Source organism: Mirounga angustirostris, unplaced genomic scaffold (genome assembly GCF_029215605.1).
Source record: "Mirounga angustirostris isolate CCGP_5_RB_7025 unplaced genomic scaffold, mMirAng1.0.hap1 SCAF_7, whole genome shotgun sequence".
Classification (NCBI taxonomy): domain Eukaryota; kingdom Metazoa; phylum Chordata; class Mammalia; order Carnivora; family Phocidae; genus Mirounga; species Mirounga angustirostris.
The window spans coordinates 7,342,671-7,360,855 of NW_026991715.1; the positions used below are offsets into that span (position 1 = coordinate 7,342,671).

Below are 18,185 nucleotides of genomic sequence, written 5' to 3' on the forward strand. Positions count from 1 at the left end.
CCTGGGTGGCTCAGTTGGTTAAGCAGCTGCCTTCGGCTCAGGTCATGATCCCAGGGTCCTGGGATCGAGCCCCACGTCGGGCTCCCTGCTCCGCGGGAAGCCTGCTTCTCCCTCTCCCACTCCCCCTGCTTGTGTTCCCTCTCTTGCTGTGTCTCTGTCAAATAAATAAATAAAATCTTAAAAAATAAATAAATAAACGTGTAGACTTGTGTTTTTCATCAGCTCTGGAAAATTCTCAGCCCAGTCCCTTTGGCCCTTTTCTTCTGTCCTCACCTTCTGAGACTGTGACTTTACATATATTTATATGTAAAACTTCCCAATGAAATCTTCCCTTGTCTATTTTCCCGTATTTTTCTAACCCCATGCTGCATTCCGGGTAATTTTTCCACCTTTATCTTCCAGTTCACCAATTCTATTTTTAATTTTGTCACAATCTGTAGCCAAATGCATCTTTAAATATTTTAAACAAAAAGTTTAAAATTTTTAAATTATAAAAAACCCGTATCTGATAATTTGTGACGTCTACGTCAATCTGTTCTGCTCTAGTTTTGTCACGTTGCCTTTTCCCCCTTGTGTCTTACTAATTGCTCCTGAAAAATTACCTTTAAATTCCCTGAGGTCTAGATTGAAGAAGGCCTCTTCGCAAGGTGCCTTGTGTTGCTTTGGCCAGGGCCCAGGTTGTGCTTACCCGGGTCACAAGGGCCACGAGGTGTCAGGGACATTTTCTTTTCCCTTTCTTCTCTGCTGCTCTGCTCGGTTACATGGCCACTGTCGGTACAGCCCCCAGGGACTGAGGGATGCCTTCTTTTGAGGTTGTAGCACTTTGGGAACCCAGGTTAACTTCAGAAAGGTCTCGTTAAGACTCACCACCTTAGGGGGCCTGGCCCTGACGGTCTCTCTCACTCCCTGTGGCTGGTTAAGTGGGACCCAGCTCTGCAGCATCAGCTGACAGGTCAGGACAGAAGGTGCTTTAGTGTTCCCTTCTCTGATGACAGCATCTCATTTTTAAACTGTCCTGTTTAAACTACAGTCTTTTTATCTTCAATGCTCTCTTGAGAGGAAGGGGTGGAATGCTATCTACAATTTTTTAAAAATGAAGTCTTTCATTGTTGTTGGTATGATATTGACCCAAGTAACCTACCTACCTTTACCAGAAGGTACTGTCCTGCCTTTTCAATGTTGTTTTTTCTCCTTTCCAGACTTCGAGGTTTTCCAGTCCAGATCTTTATGTACTTGACTTCTATCCTTCTGGTCTGCCCATGACATTTTACCATACATAGTTAACAAAACCCAGAGCTAAAGGCATCTTGACCTCCTCAGAAATAATACCAAGCACTTTAGGCCACTTTCATGCAGATCTTCCAGCCCTCAATTTAACCTACTATGGTCTAACATTTCAATTCTACCTTCAGTCCTTTGAATTAGACTCTGCCTTTTTAAAGAAGTGTTTTGATTTACCTACATGTTGGCAAGTTTAATTCTCTTCTTGCGCATCAGGCATTTTCCCTGGGAAGAGGTGGGGGATGGTGCTCCTGAAACACGCTCCAGGTCTGAGGTTAAGCCTGAACAGCTCATTGAATCTGTACCACAAACTCCACCTGGCACAGGAGGAAACCATCTGAGAGCAGCTTAAGCGGCATGTTACTGGCCCCGGTGGACTGGAGGCCCATTTCCTGTGGGCCAGTCAGTGGAGGCCTCAGTAGGAGCGTGTCCTACTGCTCAGCAGGCTGGAGCACTTGGAACCCCCACTTGAGCGGTAGCCACCCTCTCTCGTTATTTCATCGGTTTCTCTCCCAATTGTAGGTGGCACGTTAGGTCCAGGTGGAGCTCACGTACATGGGTGTGTGTGCCTGGAGGAGTGGTGCTCAAGCCACTGGTGACCTCAAGTGAAGGAAAGATGGATAATACCTGGGGACTCCTTGGAATGGATATCCTATGGCCTTCCTTTCTGCCCACTATGCACCAACCCTGAGGACGAGTGAACTTTTCTGATGAGGCTTTTCATCGGACCATCCTACTTCCCACTCCTCCCTCTTTAAAAACCCAACTGTCCCACCCAGATATCACTGCTGCCTCCCTCTTCCCCATTGGTGGTGGCCACTGTCCTCTCAACACTGCAGTGTTTGGTTCAGCATCCATTAGTGTGGTTTTCCTTGTGGACCTTCGCCCTTACCTAGCCTTTACTCCTGCTGCCTAGCTCCTAGGACAGGGGATCGTGCCTAGCAGAGCCTCAGCAAGTTATTTGCTGAATCCATCAATCCAAGTCTGTGGAGAGGGCCAGTGTTCTGAGAAGGACAGAACAAGCGTGGCTGTGGCGTTCCAAAGGGGAGCTGAGTGGCAGAAATGCTCTTTCCCTCTCCATCAAAACCTACTGGTGGAGGCTTGGAGACAAAGTGGAAGAATTATACCCCTAGAGAGAGGCATGGAAATTATGGGAGGCTAGAACGGGGCTAGAGACAAACCCTAGAAAGCCAGGAAACTATCTAGGTAGAGACTGCTCTCTGGGAAGGAGAGTGGATTTTGGACCCAGAGAGACAGGACAGGCGCCATCCGGAGTATTCTTGGACAGCTTACCTGACTCTCAGAAGACTCCTTTTACCCTTTGAGTCACCTAGCTAACAGCTTTAACACATAAACAACATTTTCTTAAATTCTGTTCCCAAAAGAATGATTTCTGTGAGGTGACACATCAGTCCCACAGCCTGCCCACTTCCAGGAGCTATGATCCAGGCCCAGTATGAGGATCAATCCATTTTGCACTTCTCCCGGTGGAGACGCCACCTAATTTCTTGTGAAACCTGAGCTTCTAGCCCTACGGGAAAGTCCCCTGCTGCACTCCCTGCTTTGCCTTTGGTCTCACTTACCCAACAAAGATACGGCAAATTGTTTTCTCTGTGTACTGCTCCATCTAAAGTCAGTCAGAGCCTGTTTACTTTTGAGGAATTTCTTTATTGGAGTTCCGCCTTACCTCACCATGACTATCTGGCTCTTCATGGCCAAGACAGAGTGGGCCCTGAACAAAGTATTCATAACATTTTACAACAGACAATACACACATGGAGTGCATGAAATCTTTACAGTAACACATTCCAAAACAATCAAACATTTAACAGACTATTAAGAAGCATGAATTTCCTCCAATCCCTCAATTATCAATAGCTACTTAGCTTTCTAGCTCTTCAATAAAATCACTTTCTTAGCATTCCTATTCACAGGAATCCCTGAATCAATTATTTTTGTGTAGGTGCAAATTCATGTCAAAGACGTGTTCCGTTAGTTATTTAATGTGCTGAATGTCTGTCTACGGTAGAACCTTGTATTTGTAGCATAATGTGTGAGGTCTTCACTCATCACACTTCATTCATTGAGGTTCATTTGAAATTTTTTAAGTTTTGCCCATTCAACCAGTGTATTACAACATTACAACCGTATCGTCCAATCAACTTACTTTTTTAAATGACTACTTCCTGCTAGATTCAGGTCTACACTTTTTACTCTTCAACAAAATCCAATTTTGTTTCAAAATTTATCACCCCTCACAAATTATTCAATTATATCAAATTTATACTTCATGATCACTACTATTAAATAAATTTATGTTCCCTGAAGCCTATCTCTCCCTGAATGTGCCTGTTGGGAGGCTCTCCTTGTATTTTTTCCCACTGACCAATGTATAATTAGGATTCAAAGCTATACCTGAATTCCCCCCATTTATATTCACAGAATTTACCCAAGTAATGAACTTTCTGTTGGTAACTACATGACCTCTAAGTGAAATCCCTTCCTCATCCATGTGTTTTATGTCCAGAAAGTTCTGCTTATTTTGAAGGTTTTTAAATCACTTTGTCACTTTGATAGGTTTTACCCCCAGTATAAACTATTTTGTGTTCCATAAAGGCTCAACTACCTTGACATTGGAGGCTTCCTTGCTGGCTATAATGAAGATCACACCAAAGAGTACTCATAGTTTCCTTTATGTCAATTACAAGCCATGAACAAAGAGCTCAGATATTCATACATTCATAAGGTTTTTCTTCCATTTGAGTTGAGACTTGGTAAGCTCTGCCTCCTACAGATATGCTCATCTTGGTCCCATCCCGAGCATTCCCTCCCTCGTGAGTTCTCTTCTGTGATATGTCGCTGTGACTTCCCATACTTGTCACATTTAAAGATTCCTCTCCAGTATGGGTTCTTTTATGCTTGGTGAGATTTGATCTGATATTAAAAGCCTTCCCACACTCATTACATCGGTATGGCTTCTTTCCAGTGTGGATCCTTTTGTGTTGGTCAAGAACTGATCTGTAATTGAAGGATTTCCCACACTCGCAATTATAGGGCTGCTGCCCACGGTGGACGCTTTTATGGTTAATAAGACTTGAGTGGGAGATGTATGCCTTCCCACACTCATCACATTCATAGGGTTTCTCGCCTGTGTGAATCCTTTTATGCACTGTGAGGCCTGAGCTGTTCCTGAAAGCTTTTCCACACCTATCACATATATAAGGTTTTTCCCCTGTGTGGATCCTCTTGTGTTGAGAAAGGAGTGAACTGTAATTGAAAGATTTCCCACACTCAATACATTTGAAAGGTTTCTCCCCAAGATGGACTCTCTTATGGCTTATAAGAGTTCTGCTTGAGAAAAAAGCTTTTCCACATTCATCACATGTGTAGGGTGTCTTGCCAGGATGGGTACTTTTATGGTTAATAAGGCTTGAGTGTGAGATGTAGGCTTTTCCACACACATCACATTCATAGGGCTTCTCCCCGGTATGGATTCTTTTATGCACTTTAAGGCTTGAGTTGTTTCTGAAGACCTTCTCACACCTGTCGCATTCATAAGGTTTCTCTCTAGTGTGGACCCTTTTGTGTTGAGAAAGGAGTGAGGTGTAATTAAAAGATTTCTCACATACATCACATTTGTAGGGCTTCTCCCCAAGATGAATTTTTTTGTGGTTTATAAGGGTTCGGTATGTGATGAAGGCTTTTTCACACTCGTCACACTTATAGGGCTTTTCCCCAGGGTGTACACTTTTATGATTTATAAGGCTTGAGAGTGAGATGTAGGCTTTCCCACATTCTTCACATTTGTAAGGTCTCTCCCCAGTGTGGATCCGTTTGTGCACTTTAAGGCCTGAATTATTTCTGAAGGCTTTTCCACACTCATCACACCCAAAAGGTTTCTCCCTTGTATGAATCCTTTTATGTTGTTCAAGGGCAGAGCTGTAATTGAAAGATTTCTCACAATAGGTACATTTATAGGGCTTTTCCCCAAGATGGATTCCTTTGTGGTTTTTAAGGCTAGAGCGTGAGATATAGGCTTTCCCACACACGTCACACTTATATGGTTTTTCCCCAGTATGGAGCCTCCTGTGGACCTTTAGGCCTGAATTGTTCCTGAAAGTTTTCCCACACAAATCACACACATAAGGTCTCTCTCCAGTATGAATGGTTTTATGTTGAAGAAGGAGTGAGTTATAGCTGAAGGATTTTCCACACTCCTTACATTCATGAGCTTTCTTCCCAGGGTGAATGCTTTTATGAACTGCGAGGCCCGAGCTATAGCTGAACGCTTTGCCACAGACCTCACACTTGTAAGGTTTCTCTCCCGTGTGGATCCTTTTGTGCACTATAAGGCCTGAGCTGTTCCTGAAGGCCTTCCCACATTCATCACATTCATAAGGTTTCTCTCCAGTGTGGATCACTTTATGCTGAATGAGGAGAGAGCTATAATTAAATGATTTCTCACACTCATCACACTTGTAAGGTTTATCCCCAAAGTGGATGCTTTTATGGTTTAGAAGTGTTCTGCAAGTAATGAAGGCCTTCCCACACTCATCACATTCATAAGGTTTCTCGCCTGTGTGGATCCTCTTATGGACCCTAAGGCCGGAGCTATTACTGAACGTTTTCCCACAGATGTCACATTCGTAGGGCTTCTCCCCTGTGTGAATCCTTTTGTGGACTCTGAGACCAGAGCTGTTCCTGAAAGCCTTCCCACACTCACCACATTCATAGGGCTTTTCTCCTGTGTGGATCCTCTTATGCTGGTCCAAAACAGAGCTATAATTGAAGGATTTCCCACACTCATCACACTTACAGTTCTTCTCCCCAGAATGGGTGCTTTTGTGGTTTATAAGGCTGGAGTAGGACATGTAGGCTTTCCCACATTCCTCACACTTATACGGCTTCTCCCCAGTATGGATCCGTTTGTGGACTCGAAGGCTCGAGCTGCTCCGGAAAGTCCCTCCACAGTCATCACACTCATAGCGTTTTTCCCCCGTGTGCATAATTTTATGTTGAACAAGGCGGGAATTATATTTGAACGATTTCCCACACTCATCACATTTGTGTGATTTCTTAACAGCAATGGTTTTCTGCTGTAGACCAGGGTGAGAGGTTCCATTAATGTTCTCCACACATTTGTCTTGTTCACTGCTTATCTGGTCTACAGGGACAGTCTGGTGTATAACATGTTTTGAACTTGGACATAAGCTTTTCTCAGATGCCTCGTCTTCCTGTTCTGTCTTTATATTTGCTGTGTTCTTGGCTTTGCCAATCTTTTCCCTGATGCCACTTTTGTCTTCCTTCATTCTTTTTCCCTCAGGATTTTCCAGTTGCTTCTCTACCTTGCTATTCCAATCACAAGTTTCACCAACCTTATATTCCTGTATACGATCCTTGTGAAGACCTTCCACTTTTGGCCACATAGATTCTGCATTTCCAACATTTTCATACTTTTCAGTTGATTTCTCATCCTCAGTGCCCCTCGTCTTCAAATGTGACACTAAACCAAGAAAATGAAAATGATACCTGTTCACTTTGAATAGAGGAAACTGGAAGAATTACATCCAAATTTACTCATTCACTTGACAAATGTTTATTGACTGCATGCTGTGTGATTAAGTATCATTTTTAACTGCAGGGGATACAAGAGGGGACATGCCAAAATTTCTGCCCCTGTGGAGCTAATGTTAAAATGTTACAGCCCTGGATTTTCAATGGAACGAAGAATTTTTCTATTCTTGTATAACGGTTTAGCATGAGGGCAAGTTGAAATGGGTTGAAATGATGCACAGAACCAAGGACAACACTGATCAGTTTTTGGAAACGATCACCTGGTCATGAAAAAAACAAAGAGAAGAAATCTCTGAATAAGAGGAAACAGAAAAATTAATAAGACAAAAGAGACATAATCAGCAGAACTAAAGAGGCAAAGCTAAAAAAGAGAAGAAATCAGTACCTAAGTGGTGGTAGTGGGGCGATGGTAATGAAAGCACGAAGAAAGTCATGACAGACATGAGAAGGAAAGCAGACTGCAGCTTCCTGGAGTTGGTCTGGCCTCCTGGACTTCCCCTCCAAGGAAAACCTGCTCCCAGGAAGCGGGCAGTCAGGGAGGTAATCCATATGGAAGAGCATGCCCCAGCATGCCAGGCAAAGAGGCTTCCATTCCCACTTCATGAACAAGCTAACTGCAGTCAGAGCATATTGAAGCTAAGAAGCTAAGATACAAACCACCAAGCAAAGGAAATACTACCACAGGGTTCAAGTACCCAGCTGCATGACCCTGAGTTATTTAAAGTGTTGTGAACAACACCTACTACTTGGTGAGTTCTATATGCATAATTATTACTGTTTATTATTTGAGGCTGGGTTATTTGATCAGGGTTGGAACCTAGGTATAAAGCACAGGACTCAGGAAAGGTAAACTCCTTCCTAAAACAGATTTTAGGGCTCAGGCGGGGATTCTTTGTTCCCCCTGAAAGCATCCACTTGTCTCTACTACTCTGGGCACAGCGGTCCATGTTGCTTAAATGTGAGGGCTCTACTGGGCAGGCAGTAGAATTCCATCACCATCAACAGCAACACGCCTTTCGTCTGTGCTCTGAATCCTGCAATCAGGGCCCATGCTCTATTCATTCCCTTTGGCCTTGGCCCCTCCACCTCTATTCATCCTCAGCCCTCAGGAGAGAAAGATGTTCAAGTTCCTACAGCCATAAAACCAAATCCTCCAAAATAAACATACAAGGGACACCTGGCTGGCTGTCGGTAGAGCATGCGACTCTCGGTCTCAGGGTCGTGAGTTCAAGCCCTATGTTGGGCCTGAAGCCAACTTAAAATTAAAAAAAACAAAAATAAACACACAAATTGAGAGAGAGAAACATAAAAGGGCTCTGAGTGGGGACTAGCCACATTGGGGTATTGAAATACACCACGAGGCCTCTATAACTAAAGCAGCATGGTACCAGCGTACAGACAAAAGGAACAGAACAGAAAGTCCAGAAATAATACTAATGACACACAGAAATCAAGCATATGATGAAGATGATAGATCAAATTATTGGGGCAAAGATGGTCTTTAGAATAGTGTTGGAAACAACTATAAAGCCATTCTTTACACCACACTCAAGAATATAACTCCAATGGAGCAGAGCTCTAAATATAAAAACATGCTGCCATACAAATACTAGAAGAAAACATGAGTGAATGCCTCCTGAGTACAGAAAAAGTTTTCAAACTATGACACACATGCAATAAAAGAGGATGAATAGGGCGCCTGGGTGGCTCAGTTGGTTGAGCGCCTGCCTTCGGCTCAGGTCATGATCCTGGAGTCCCGGGATCAAGTCCCGCATCAGGCTCCCTGCTCGGCGGGGGGTCTGCTTCCCCCTCTGCCCTCTTCCCTCTCATGCTGTCTCTCATTCTCTCTCAAATAAATAAATAAAAATCTTAAAAAAAAAAAAAGAGGATGGATAAATTTGACTGTATAAATATAAATTACATGGCAAAAATGCTATAAGCAAAATTGAGAAATGACAAATCAAAAAATATTTGCAACGTGAATCATATATAAGAGCTAATATCCCTTATATAAACATTTTTCAAAAGTTGAAAAACATAGACTAAAATTCCTATAGAAAAATGTGCAAGAGACAGACAATTCACAAAAAGAAATATTAAAATGTCCCTTAAACATGTTTTCAATTCCACCCATAAGAGAAATGCAAGTAAGAACTACACTAAGATACCACTTCTCATCCGTCATATTAAAAGAATGACAACACACTCTGTTGGGAGAGGCTGTGGCGGAAACAGGCACTCTCATATATTAACGGGACTGTAGAGTGGCGTGACTCCTGTTAAGGGGCATCTGCCAATGTCTAAGTGAACTGTATGCATTTACACTTCAATCCAGAAATCCCATCTAGGAATTTATACTGAAGATCTATTTCCAACAAAAAAGTATATGTGCACAAAGCTATGCATGGTGGCCTTCATTGTAACTAGAGAATCTAGGAAACTACCTGAGTGTCTCAGCATAGAAGACTGGTTAAATAAACTATGGCACATATATGCAACGGAGTACTAACCAAGAATGAGGAACATCTCTGTCAATTGATTGAGAGGGAGCAATTTCCAGGATACCATGTAAACAGAAAAAGAGCATATATGCTATGCTTTATGTATGAAAGAAAAATAAGAAAACAAACATGTAACTGCTTATCTTTACAGTACTTAGAGAAACCGAAATCAATAAAGGTCCATTACCTGTAAGTGGTGGAGTGGGGAGAACAGAGCAAAGGGATAGGGAAGAGAGACACTCTAAGTATATATTTTTGCATAGTTTTTACTATGGAAGCATAATGTTCTGCATATTCAAAGAATAAAATTAAATCAATGAGAATTGGAAAAAGGAAAAGCAGCTAAACCACAAAGCAAACAGAAACAAATGAACTCATAGGAAGGGAACAAAAAGAAACAAAGAACTAACCCGTAATTTAGGCATATATCACAGAATATGTAACCATATACTATATTCTCTGTCTTGGCAAGGCTGGAGGGGTGGTAGGGAAGCCCTGAAAACAACAGAATTTTTAAGCAGCTTTGTTTTCTGCAGAGGTATGGACAAAGTAATTTAAAAGAATTTTAGATGTGTTGAGGGACTGAGTAAATGTGTTGATTTAGTTGCAAGCCAGTGCTCTCCTGGAGAAAGAAACATAAATATGGAATAGGGGAAGGCAAGAGAGAACCCTGTGCGAATTAATCAGAGGTTATCGCATGATTTCCTAAATTACGTGTGTGCGTGCACATGTCTACGCATTCACATGTATGTATATTCATGTGTGTGTATATGTACACATATTCCCTAGCTCTCTGCTGAAAAGCTAAGAAGCAAAAAACACCTAAGTAGTAATAAGCACATCCAGCACGCTGTTCTTGGTCTCCCATTGCCTACTAAAAGGAAGCAGAGCTCCTCAGAGAAATGGCAGATTCTAGGCTGTGGCAGGATACACACAAGATGAGTTCTTCTCTTTCCTTACCCTTCCGCATCCACAAGAGCCCTAAGACCAGCTGATTCTATTACCTCAACAGTTCTCAAGCCCCTACCCCTAATTCTATTCCCACTGCTAAAGGCCTTAGTTTAAGCCTTCCTAAAGTATCCTTCTGAACTTCTGCCATAGTCTCCCTACCTTAAGTTTTGAAAAATGCACACCTGGTCACTCCCCAATATCGTCTTCCCAGGCTACTTAGTGTGGCACTTGGAGCCTTCTGCATCTGGCCACCTCAAGTGACTTGCTGGACACCAAACGGGCCATGCTAACCCACCCCTCACTGCTACTGCATTCACTGATCCTTGGCCCAGCTGGACCCTTCCCCTGACTTTGATAGGCTAATGCTTCATCCACTTCACACTCTCTGGGATTCCTTGTGTGGCTCTGGACTGGTCTAGTCTGCATGAAATCACAAATATTTCACTGCTTATCCCTCTGACCTAGGCAGACACCAGGAGTCTCCCTGTTTCAGGCGTGCTTAAATTAACCTCTTGTTTGGATGGAGGCACAGTGTACTATGACCCGATGTAGCTCACCCAACCTCTTAATGACTGAACTCAAAGCAAATATAAACGTGCTTCTTCACTGAAAATTGACGGTTTGCGATGAGATTCATATTAATCAATGCTAAGTCTAAGAAAACGTCAGTCAAAACACAGGCAGAGAAGTGCCAAGACATAAAAAGCCAGCAATAGGATAAATGCTGCTGCTATGGTCTGAATGTTTGTATCCCCTCCTCCCAAATTCATGTTACAATCCTAACCCTCAAAGATTATGGTATTGGGGTGGGGGTGGGGCTATGAGAGGTGCTTAGGTCATGAAAGCAGAATCTTCAAGAACGGGATTAGTGTTCTTATAAAAAAGTCATCACAGAGATTCTTTGGTGCCTTGATCTTGGACTTCCCAGCCTCTAGAACTATAAGAAACAAATTTCTGCTATTTATATACCATCCAGTGTGTATTTCGTTATAGTAGTCCAGATGGACTAAGCATCTGCTAAAATATAAAAACAACCAAGAGTTTCTGACAAAATATTAAGTTATCTTTACAAACAATAACATGTACTCTAGTATCTGCTATCTTTGAGGTTTCATGTTGCCCAAAGAATTTAGATTATGATCCATATCCTGTGTTCTTTCCCCAGGCACTGGGCTGGTCCTGCGGATGTAGAGACAGGTAAGATCTTGTCATCAAGGAGCTGGCAGACTAATAGATCTGCAGGAAATAAAAATCTGGCAAAAAAAAAAAAATAATAACTAACACATGATAAAAATAGCAGACACAGGACACAGATGAGGGAGGAGAGGGAAGGGACTGACTGCTTTGAAGGATTAAGGGAAGCTTCAGAAACAGAGTGGTTTCAGCAGAGGGAAGAACAGGTGCAAAGGAACTAGTCTGCACTGCCCTCTGCAGCAGAGGGCGGTGGGCCCAGCTGAACAGGTGGACAAAGGTAAGGGCTGCACCAGGGTTTGCCCTTCACACTCAGGAGTCCAGACTTGATCCTGCGTTTTAGGCAAAGGAATAGCAAACTCAGATATGCATTTTGGAAGATCACATATTCTTTTAAATCAGGAGTTGGTAACCTTTTCTGCAAAGGGCGAAATAGAAAATATTTTAGGCTTTGTGGGCCATATATGACTCTGTCACTAATTTTTGTTTGCTTTTAAACATCCTTTTACTTCTATTATTTTTTTTTTTCTTATTTTTTTAGAGACAGCAAGTACAAGGGGCAGAGGGAGAGGGAGAGAATCTTAAGCAGGCTCCACGCCCAGCATGAGCCCGACATGGGGCTCGATCTCACAACCCTGAGATCATGACCTGAGCGGAAATCAAGAGTTGGTCACTCAGTCAACTGAGCTACCTAGGGCCCCTTAAACATCCTTTTAAAAATGTAAAAACAATTCTTAGCTTGCAGGTCATACAAAAACAGACTGCAGGCCCAGTAGTTTGCCAACCTTTGATAGATAATATCAAAGAGTCAGAATTAATTTAGGATGGTGTGATAATGGCACTATGGCTATATTAGAAGTGTCTTTTTTTTTTTTTTTTTGGTAAAGTATGCTAGGATGAAATGGCATGATGTCTGAAATTTCCTTCAAAATAATTTAATAAAGGGGGGCCTGGGTGGCTTAGTTAAGCATCTGCCTTCGGCTCAGGTCATGATCACAGGGTTCCTGGATTGAGCCCCACGTCAGGCTCCCTGCTCAGCGAGGAGTCTGCTTCTCCCTCTCCCTCTGCCTCTCCCCCTGGCTCATGTTCCCTGGCATGCTCTCTGTCAAATAAATAAATAAATAACATCTTTAAAAAAAATTTTAAGTACTTTAATAAAGAAAAAATAAAAAGGGAAAGGTGAGACAAATGTAGCAGAACCATGATAATTACTGAACCTGAGCTATGGGTGTATGGAGTTCACTGTACTATTTTACTTTCCTGTGTGTTTAAATTTTTTCATAATAAAAAATAAAAGAAAAAAGGATCACTCATACTAGTTGCAGTGGATTAATGAATGGAGAAGAGAACTCAGTCATAGAGTCTGGAGGAGATTATTATAAGCCAATCAAGAAGACTGATGTGCCCTACAAAAATACCAACAGCATTTTTCAGAGATCTAGAACAAACAATCCTAAAATTCGTATGGAACCAGGAAAGACCCTGAAAAAACAAAGCAACCTTGAAAAAGAAAAGCAAAGCTGGAGGCATCACAGTTCTGGACTTCAAGGTACATTAAAAAGCTCTGATGAACAAAACAGTATGGTATTGGCACAAAGACACATAGACCAATGGAACACAATACAAAACTCAGAAATGAACCCACAATTATATGGTCAATTAATCTTTGACAAAGCAGGAAAGAATATCCAATGGAAAAAAGACAGTCTCTTCAACAAATGGTATTGGGAAAACTAGCCAGCAACAAGCAAAATAATGAAACTGGACCACTTTCTTACACCATACACAAAAATAAATTAAAAATGGATGGGGCGCCTGGGTGGCTCAGGTGGTTAAGCATCTGACTCTTGATTTTGGCTCAGGTCATGATCTCAGGGTCATGAGATGGAGCCCCACGTCAGGCTCCCCACTCAGCGGGGAGTCTGCTTGAGATTCTCTCTCCCTCTGCCTCTCCCTGCACTTGCATGCGCACTCTTTCTTGATCTCTAAAATAAATAAATCTTTTTAAAAAATGGATAAAAGACCTAAACATGAGACACGAAACCATAAAAGTCCTAGATGAGAACAAACAAAGTAACTTCTTTGACATCAGCCAGTGCAACTTCTCTCTCAATACTCTCCTGAGGCAAGGGAAACAAAAGCAAAAAGAAACTACTGGGACTTCATCAAAATGAAAAGCTTCTGCACAGGGACGGAAATAATCAACAAAACTAAAAGGCAACCTACAGAATGAAAGATGTTTGCAAATGGCATATTTGATAAAGAGTTAGTATCCAAAATATATAAAGAACTTATAAAACTCAACACCCAAAAAACAAATAATCCAATTAAAAAAATGGGAAGAGATAAACAGACATTTTTCCAAAGGAGACATACAGATGGCCAACAGACACATGAAAAAATGCTCAACATCACCCATTATCAGGGAAACACAAGTCAACGGTACAAGGAGATACCACCTAATACCTGTCAGAATGGCTAAAATTGGGGCGCCTGGGTGGCTCAGTCGTTAAGTGTCTGCCTTCAGCTCAGGTCATGATCCCAGGGTCCTGGGATCGAGCCCCGCATCAGGCTCCCTACTCACTGGGAAGCCTGCTTCTCCCTCCCCCACTCCTCCTGCTTGTGTTCCCTCTCTCGCTGTGTCTCTATCAAATAAATAAATAAAATCTTAAAAAAAAAAAAAGAATGGCTAAAATTAACAATACAAGAAACAACAGGTGTTGGTGAGGATGCAGAGAAAGGGGATCCCTCTTGCACTGTTGGTGGGAATGCAAGCTGGTGCAGCCACTCTGGAAAAGTGTGGAGGTTCCTCAAAAAGTGAAAAATAGAGCTACCATACGACCCAGCAATTGCACTACTGGGTATTTAATCAAAGCACAGTGATTTGAAGGGGCACATGCACCCCAATGTTTACAGTAGCATCATTTACCACAGCTAAGATATAGAAACAGCTCAAGTGTCTGTTGACTGATGAACAGATAAAGAAATGGTGTAGATGTATATACAATAGAATATTACTCAGCCATAAAAAAGAATGAAATCTTGCCATTTGCAAGGACATTGAGCTAAAGTATTATGCTAAGCGAAATAAGTCAGAGAAAGACAAATAGCCGTATGATTTCACTCATAAGTGGAATTTAAGAAACAAAACAAATGAGTAAAGGGGATAAAAAAGAGAGAGAGAGAGAGACGCAAACCAAAAAACAGACTCTTAACTCCAGAGGACAAACTGATGTTACCAGAGGGGAAGTGGCCGGGGGACAGAGGAAACAGATGATGGGAGATTAAGGAGGGCACTGGTCGTGATGAGCACCGGGTGTTGTACGGAAGTGCTGAATCACTGTATTGTGCACCCGAAACTCGTATTACAGTGTATGTTAACTAACTAGAATTCAAATAACTTAAAAAAAAAAAAAAAGACTGATGTGTTGGCTAAATCATATATCCCCCACGACACAAGAGAATAATCACTCTAAAAGCACAACCCCTGCATAGAGCAGGCTGGAAAGGTTCAATTTCTTAAAAGTTCTACAAGCTGGATGGGAAACTGCCCTCTAACTCCTCTCTAGTTGTCAGCAGGAAGCACGACCCAACAGCCAGCTTTAGACCCACTCCTTCCAAATTACGCATGTCCCACCACCTCTGGACCCCTCTGTACTTGTTGCTCATATTCTACTACCAATGCCCCAAAAAGCCCGTGTACAGAGTGAGAACCTGCCCCTAATTCTTGCTGTCCCTGCCCCCGGAGTCAGGAGCCACTTCTCAAGAGCCTGGACAACGCACAAGAGAACTGTGGCTCGCTCTGGCCAAAAAGTCCTGCCTATTAACAGGCTGCAACAAGCAACACATCTGCAGCTGCTCTGATTTCCAGATTCCCTAACCCAACGTTCCACAAGTCAGCCGGCCATCGAGTGGGACACCTGGATTCTGTACCCTAAGTTCTTGGATACTGCATTTAACTGGAAATGACCAGAGAAAGAAGGAGGAAAAACAAGGCATGTGAGCACAAAACGCTTACCAATTCAGAAGAAAGAATACCCAGGAAGTTGGAGAATGAGACAGACGAAAGATGGGACCAAGAAGCGAGAGTGATACACAGGCGAAAAGAGAGAATATGGTGTGTGCTTTAGTTATTACTGCGTTTAGTTATGAATAAACTACAAATGGTTAACATGAGTCGGTGCTATTCCTTAAAAGCGGAAGCAAGGATTAAAGTAAAAACTGAAACGGAACATTCTCGTACCTGGTAGCGGCGAAGAGATTTCTAGCCATCCTGGGGGAAAGGTAAGCAAAGGAGAGTCTGAGAGGGAGGCCGAGAGGTTTTCTAGGGGCAGACAAGGGCCGGAAGGGAGTCGGCAACAGTTGGGTCACTGGCTAGCGCACGGCCCAGCACCAGGAGCACGAGACCCAGGAGAGAAAACTACGTGGTTTTACTCGTCCTTCAAACACCCTGCAGGAGCCGTTATAACGCTCGGCACACTTAACATTTACCAGACACCGGCTGAGTTTAGGTAAAACAAAATCATTCTGGTGGATCGTCCTGTGAAGACACTCGCTAACACGTGCCCCGGGAGAAGAGTCGCCGAGTGCGCCCTGCTGCAGCAACAGAAGCCTGGAAACAACCCACACGGCTCTGAACAGACCTGAAAGTAAGGCGCACTCAAAGCGCCCGAACGGCAGCCACCCGACGCCACAGCGCGGCCGTTTGCTGGGGCGCTCGTGCGCTGATGCTCCCGACACACGGCAGGGGATCGCAGCCCGGGCCCAGCGCTCCGGGGAGCCCCGCGGCCCGCTCCCGCCCGCCGGCGTCCGCAGCAGGGGGCCGACGGGCGTGGGAAGGGGACCCGGCGGGGAGCAACCTGCTCGCTGGCATCCGCTCGTAGTCTAGACCCCCGAACCACACGAACGTTAAACCAGCAGCGGGCATGCTTAAAAACTTACTAACAACACCAAACCCTCGCGCCTTCGGGGGGACAACAGCCCGGTGGCCGCCCGGCCAAACGTCGGAGCAGGCTGCGCACCGAGCGCCGGCCCCGCCCGCCACCCTTCGCGACCCCCCGGCCGGCCACCTCGGCTTTGGGAGCCGGGCACGCCGCTCCCGCCCCGACCGCACACGGGTGAGCTTCCCCAGGGCGGGGGCTGGAAGCGGCCGCCCGGGGCTCCCCCGCACCTGCGGCAGGAGCCTCTCAGCACCCTCCGCCAACCGTGGGGGGGGGGGGGAAGGGAGGGGCGGGGGGCTGGGGGATCGAACCGGTCACCCCGGGGTCCCTCGGACGCCCCCAATCACTCTCGGGGCCTAGGGCCACACTGCACTGCGGGCGGCACCCCACGGTGTTCCCGCAGAGCGCTCTGGTCCGGGGCTCCCCTCCGGCCCGCTCGGACGGCCGGAGCCGGGCCCCAGAGACGCCGCCGTGCCGCAGGGGCACGCCCCGCACCCCCAGGCCGGCCTGACGTCCGCCCGCCGCTCCGCTCCCCGGGACGTGCCTCCTGGGGTGCGCAGGGCAGCGGGGACGCTCCCCCCACCTACCCCGCCCGAGACCCGAGGGGCAGCGGCGACCCCGCCGCTTAGGGAAGGGCGTGGCAGGCGAGGGCCGGGGGCGGGCGCGCGGGCAGCCGCGGACTCACGTACTGGCTGTGGCGGCGCCCCGTGAGCCCGGCCGCCGGAGGGACAAAAGCGCGGCCGGCCCGGCCGGAAGTGCCCGCGCCGGCGCGGGGGCACTTCCGAGTCCTCTCTGGGACGCCGGAGGACGGACTCGATGGTCCCTCCCCGTCCGGGCACGTGACCCGTGCTGCGCTCGGAGGGCGTGGGCGGGGAGCGAGGCTGGTTTGTGTGCGGCGTACCCCGTCCGTGCCTCGTGTCGGGCGTGGGGCGCAGCCGGGGAAGTGCGGGGAGGCTTTAGGTTTTCGGGGAGTTTTATGCGGGGTGGGGCTGAGGGCAAGGCAAAGGAGTGGCTGGGTAAACAGCGAACGGCCTGCCTACCTGAACACAGAGCCCCTTACAGAGTGAGGCCGCGGGGGCGCCCCCGGGAGGAGGCGGAGCGCGGGGGGCCCCTCCGAGAGCTCGGCCCGGGGCGGGCGCGGCGGCCGGAGAGCCCCGGGCCGCGGAGGGCGCCCGGAGAGGAGCCCGGGCTGCAGGGGCGCCGCGCGGGGCGGGAGCGGCCCGGGACCAGGCTGCACCCCCGCCCGGGAGGACTTTAAAACTGATCCTCTTTCAATGAAGTAACGTCTAGATGTTTTTCCTCTGAAGTCTGAGTAATTGCAAAGGACGTATTTTGGCACCTGTGAATGCTGCCATTTAAAAAAACAAAACCGCTGATTTCAGACGTATACAACGGACTGAATCCACGACGATTTGATACTCTCATTCGCTTTTAACAGAAAAGTTTTACATCGTTTCAGATTTTTCCTTGAGCCTATCTTTTTAATTTTATGTCCCTCACAGGATTTCTGTCTTAACCTAAAATATTTTCATTCTCACTGAATGTTAACCTAATGTAAAATAGTTTAATGCCTTAAATTTTGTTGTTTAGCATACATCTCTGTAATGAAATCAGAAGTTTACTTTTTTTTCTCACTCAAATGTTAATTGTTTTCTGGGTTATTAGCAAAATTACGTATATTGCTAAATTTTAATATCAGTTCTTAGACAAAAGTTGAAATGTTTGGAAGCAAACTTTTAATAAGGAA

General features: G+C 45.2%; 2 protein-coding genes across 5 annotated transcripts in view; both read right to left on the reverse strand.

Moving 5' to 3' along the window:
- Nucleotides 1-6,784, reverse strand: part of LOC123854795 (uncharacterized) — a 31,315-nt gene extending 24,531 nt beyond the window's left edge. For all 4 annotated transcript variants that reach the window (XM_064595737.1, XM_064595734.1, XM_064595736.1 and 1 more), the window contains exon 1: nt 6,657-6,784. The gene's annotated coding sequence lies outside the window, so the exon portion shown is untranslated. The remainder of the gene's footprint in view (nt 1-6,656) is intronic.
- ZFP62 (ZFP62 zinc finger protein) lies at nt 2,929-17,199 on the reverse strand. Its single transcript, XM_045890280.3, has 2 exons — nt 17,128-17,199; nt 2,929-6,784 (listed from the first exon to the last, which is right to left on the reverse strand). Coding segments are annotated over exons 1-2 (2,781 nt in total). The 5' UTR covers nt 17,129-17,199; the 3' UTR covers nt 2,929-4,004.
- Nucleotides 17,200-18,185: the final 986 nt, after the last annotated feature.